Below are 1,054 nucleotides of genomic sequence, written 5' to 3'. Positions count from 1 at the left end.
CCCTTCCCCGGCCCCTTCCCCGCCTGCGGGCCCGTGACCTTTGAAGCCGCCAAGATGGGGGTAGGTGCTCGGGCGGCGGGGCGGTGCGTGTGTGCAACCTGGAGGGTCCAGTTATGAGCGCGCTGACCCGGCCCGCGCTTACCGTGTCTCCGGGGGAACGTGTTTGGCCACCTGGGTCGGGGTCTGTGCCGCATGTCGGCGTGTCTCTGTTTGCGGGTCCGCGGGGCACGGACCGGCCTCCGCATCCCTGCCTGCCCGATGCTGTGGCATGCCCAGTCTCTGTGCGTGCGTGTGCTTGTGCGCGCGTGTGAGCTCCTGGCTCTGCCAGGCCTTGGGAGCACCGTTTGCCTGCGATTGTGTAGCCCGGTGTGTCTGACCCTCTGCAACCACGTCTGGGTGTGTCTGCCGGCTGGTGTTTGTGTCTGGGGGTGTTGAAGCCCCTCTGCTTCCCTGGCCGGGTGGGGACCAGATGACCTCCCTTTCTCCTTCCAGGCCTGAGAGGGGGAGGGGGTCTCTGCAGTGCGGTGCAGTGCGGCCTGGGGCTGCGGTTGTGTTCAGCCCTTATCTGGGGGAGCAAACATTGGGGCTGGGAGGAGCAGGAGAACCCTGGCTGGGGACGGAGTGCCTGGCTGAAGGCAAACGTTTGCAAATGCGTGGTGGGGGGCGGTGGGAGGGGGATCCCGCATGCCTGGCTATGCCCTTGCCTCAGTGTCCGTGTGTCCTTGTCTGTCTGCGAGTCTCTCCAACAGATGCCGCCTCCTTTCCTGGCTGACCACCTGACCCCCAGCAGCCCTGGATTCCTCCCTGAGTGCCTGGGGCGCGTGGGGTGGGGGAGGAGAGGGATGGGAGAGCGGGTGGCCTAGGCTGGGTGAGATGCAGAGAGAGGGTCTGGGTGGGAGAAGCTAAGAAAAAGAGAATATGAGGGATGGGGAGAAAGATGGCGGATGAACAGCTGATGGGCCCAGGGATGGAGGTGGGGGATGGGGTGTCAGATCTGTGGATTGAGGTGGGTGAGGGGGGATAGGGAGAAGAAATGGGTGGGGAGAGGACTAGG

At 64.9% G+C, this 1,054-nt stretch overlaps 1 protein-coding gene across 2 annotated transcripts in view; it reads left to right on the top strand.

The window, feature by feature from the left end:
- Positions 1-6: 6 nt before the first annotated feature.
- Positions 7-1,054, top strand: part of ATP1A3 (ATPase, Na+/K+ transporting, alpha 3 polypeptide) — a 20,362-nt gene continuing 19,314 nt past the window's right edge. Inside the window, exon 1 of one of the 2 annotated variants that reach the window (XM_014531449.1) lies at positions 7-60. In XM_014531449.1, the coding sequence (XP_014386935.1) occupies positions 55-60 (6 nt within the window). In that variant the 5' untranslated portion in view covers positions 7-54. The remainder of the gene's footprint in view (positions 61-1,054) is intronic. The other variant, XM_005883886.2, reaches the window with a different exon arrangement.

Source organism: Myotis brandtii, unplaced genomic scaffold, assembly GCF_000412655.1.
Source record: "Myotis brandtii unplaced genomic scaffold, ASM41265v1 scaffold803, whole genome shotgun sequence".
NCBI classification, from domain to species: Eukaryota; Metazoa; Chordata; class Mammalia; order Chiroptera; family Vespertilionidae; genus Myotis; species Myotis brandtii.
The sequence above is the reverse complement of the archived record's forward strand: the minus strand, read 5'-3'. Positions and strand labels throughout refer to the sequence as shown.